Source organism: Marmota monax, unplaced genomic scaffold (genome assembly GCF_021218885.2).
Source record: "Marmota monax isolate L192 unplaced genomic scaffold, Marmota_monax_Labrador192_F-V1.1 WCK01_AAM20220418_F8-fsc00256, whole genome shotgun sequence".
NCBI classification, from domain to species: domain Eukaryota; kingdom Metazoa; phylum Chordata; class Mammalia; order Rodentia; family Sciuridae; genus Marmota; species Marmota monax.
This window is the reverse complement of record NW_026692286.1, coordinates 2,025,086-2,028,650: the sequence shown is the minus strand read 5'-3', so window position 1 is coordinate 2,028,650 and position 3,565 is coordinate 2,025,086. Positions and strand designations below refer to the sequence as shown.

At 35.6% G+C, this 3,565-nt stretch overlaps 1 protein-coding gene across 1 annotated transcript; it reads left to right on the top strand.

Moving 5' to 3' along the window:
• Positions 1-269: 269 nt before the first annotated feature.
• Positions 270-658, top strand: LOC131424064 (small ribosomal subunit protein uS10-like; the record flags this gene model as incomplete). Its single annotated transcript, XM_058578341.1, has 1 exon — positions 270-658. A coding segment is annotated over one exon (389 nt), but the record flags the coding sequence as incomplete, so codon positions are not given.
• Positions 659-3,565: the final 2,907 nt, after the last annotated feature.

Sequence of the window (3,565 nt, the reverse complement as noted above, 5' to 3'; positions counted from 1 at the left end):
TTCATCTGTACAATTCAATATGATTCAGAAATAAACATGAACCACTCTTGATATATACAACACTTTGGATGAATCTCACGGTTAAATTAAAAAAAAAATTCAGAAAGCCACATTATTTTGGAAGAAATAAGATCAGAAATTGCCAAGGAAACTCAGGGAAAAGGCTTAAAAAGGGGGTAGCCTTTTTGAAAGCAATGCGGTTTTGAGTGCAGCAGAGCACCATGCTGCCAGCTTCTGCTCCTGACTCACCGCTGTTCTCTCTCGCTGAGTAACAAGTAGGTCAGGAAGCTGCACCACAGTCACGGCATTTAAAGACACCAGAAAGGCACCCGTGGAACAGATAGTGATTCATTATATTAGAATTATCCTTACCAGCCGCAATGTGAAATCACTTGACAAAGTGTATGCTGACTTGATCAGAGGCATAAAGGAAAAGAATGTCAAAGTGAGAGGACCTGTTTGCATGCCTACTAAGACTTTGAGAATCACTAAAACAAAAACATCTTGTGGTGAAAGTTCCAAGACCTGGGATCCTTTTCAGATGAGAATCCACAAAGACTCATTGACTTTGCACAGTCCTTCTGAGATTGTTAAGCAGTTTACTTTCATCAGTATTGAGCCAGGAGTGAAGGTTGAAATCACCATTGCAGATGCCTAAGTCAACTGTTTTAATAAATTGATTATCAATTGTTAAAAAAAAAAAAGAAAGAAAGAAAAGGGGAGTAGCAAATTTGGGGGGGGGGGGGGAGGGGGTGATGTTAGAATTGTTCTCCATTTTGATTACATAATCTGTTTTAAAATTCAGACCTGCACATCAAAGAGCAAACTTCAGTATCTGTAAATCGAAATGAATTATTTTTAAATCAATGAAAATTAACAAATCTTATGAGATTAAAAATCCTTGGGGCTGGGGTTGTGGCTTAGCAGTAGAGCGCTCATCTAGCACATGCAAGGCCCTGGGTTCAATCCTCAGCACCACATAAAAATAAATAAATAAAATAAAGGTATTGTGTCCAACTACTTCTAAAAAATAAACATTTAAAAAAAAAATCCTAGCATCCACACTCCTATGAAGCTCTTCTTTACGAAAGAAATCCAGCTAATAAGCCAAGGAGATTTGGGAACATCTGGACTAATTAAAAGCACATGTCCCCTAATATAATGAATTGAGAATTTGGCATGATTTCTGGAGTAGTCCTGCCAAAGGGCATAACCTGAATCTAATCATGAGAAAACACAAGACAAAGCCAAATTGAGGCCATTCTATAAAATAACTGGCGTGAACTCTTTAAAAATGTTATTTCCATAAAACATACACTTAGGAACTGGTCCAGATTAAAGTAGACAAAAGAGGTATGTGAATCTAATATAATGTACAATCTCAAATTTGTTTTTTTATAAATACCTTATTTGGATAAAACCTCCAAATAGTTTCCTGATTAGATAACAGTATTGAGTCAATGATAATTTTCTGATTCTGAACATTGCATTGCGATTACAGGATTCCTTGTTTTTAGAGAAGGTAAGCACTAAAATACTTAAGAAGGTAAAGAAACATCATGTCTGTATGTTACTTTTTGATTTTTGTGATGCAGGGAACTGAACACAGGGCCTTGTACATGCCAGGTAGGGTTCTAACTCTGAGCTACACCCAACCTGTATCTTACTCTAAATGGTTAAGTAAAAAATAATTAGTAAGAAGGGAAAAGAAAGTAAATGAGGTAAAATTTAGCACATCTGGATAAAAAGTATTTAAGAATTCTTCGTAGTATTTTTTAAAATACTATTTTTTAAAATTATTTATTTTTTTTGTAGTCACAGTTGGACACAATAACTTTATTTATTTATATGTGGTGCTGAGGATAGAACCCAGGGACTTGAACATGCAAGGCGAGCGCTCTACCGCTGAGCCATATCCCCAGCCACCTTTGTAGTATTTTTGTAACTTATTGTAAGTATGAAGTTACGAAAAATTATTTTAAAAAGTAAATGTTCATTGGGCTAGAAGTAACAGGCCAAGCAAGCTAGAAATAATAAAGCAAATAATCTAAATATGGAATCAACATAAACACATCTACTAACATTAAGACTCTAGTGATAACTTCTGACATTGACACAGTACTAATCAGGGAGGCATGTCCCATCACTCTGGATTTCCTGAGTTCCTGTGTTCTATTGTGGCAAGGAATTAGCTTGACACTGTTACAAGTCTCAATTACATAGGCAACTCTTGGCTTCAATCTCTTTCCTTGCTCATCAGTGACTTTTGACTATAACACAGGAGCTTCAAGTACAGGTCTGGCTACACTAAGATAATGATCATACTGACTTGTAAATTAGTCATATTTATAAATGTTACAAGTTAGTCTCTTGTGCATTTGATTAATAATAGCCTTCTTGGGCTAGGGATGTGGCTCAAGCGGTAGCGCGCTCGCCTGGCATGCATGCGGCCCGGGTTCAATTCTCAGCACCACATACAAAGATGTTGTGTCTGCCGAAAACTAAAAAAAATAAATAAATATTTAAAAAAAAATTCTCTCTGTCTCTCACTCTCTCTTAAAAAAAAAGTAATAATAGCCTTCTTAACCCATATCAATTCTGGGATATTTCTAAATATCTTGAGTATGAGAACCATACTCTAAAATGGTAAATTTATCAAGGCTGCTTAACTCTGGGTAAGGTCTTGAAAACTTTTTTTTAATTCGTTTGCCTAATCACAGTCTCTTCTAACCAGCAGATTTCAATACTCATAAAGATAAAACATCAAAAATAAATAAAATTGGCCAGGTTTGGTGGTACACAGCTATAATTTCAGTGACTCAGGTAGCTGAGGCATGAGGATTACAACTTTGAGGCCAGCCTGGGCAAGTTAGTGAGGTTCTATTTCAAAATAAAAAAAGGGCTAAGGTATAGCTCAGTGGTACATCACCCCTGAGTTCAACCTCAGTATCAAAATAAATAAGACTACTTGGCATGGCACATACCTATAATTCTAGCTACTCAGAAGGTTAAGGGAGAAGGATCACAAGTTCAAAGCCAATCTGGGCAACTTAGCAAGATCTTGTTACAGAATAAAATTTTGTAAAAAGTAGGGAAGGCTATAGCTCAGTGGTAGAGCACTTGCCTAACATGTTTGAGGACCTGGGTTCATTCTTCAGTACTGCAAATAAGTAAATAAATAAGACTAAATAAATTAGATACTAAATTTTTCACTGGGAAAATAACATATGACAAGTACTTGAATAACATAACAATTCCACTTTGGAAAAATGCATGATACTCTCTCATGTAAATATGACAATAACCATTTCAAGGACACAAAATAGGGAGGGCTATTTTTATTTTCATGATTTTAAACATCTTGACATAGAAGAAATTGTTAAGGCCATGCTCAACTATAAAGAACTAAAGACAAGCCATCCCTACTAGTCTATCACCAAGAATAGCATATGCCTTTTACATGTACAACTGAATATGCAGACAGAAAAGGAACCAATTAGAAAGTTCAGGCTTTCATTCATAACTTCAAAATTGGGAATTCGATCTTAAAAAAGGAAAGATTCCA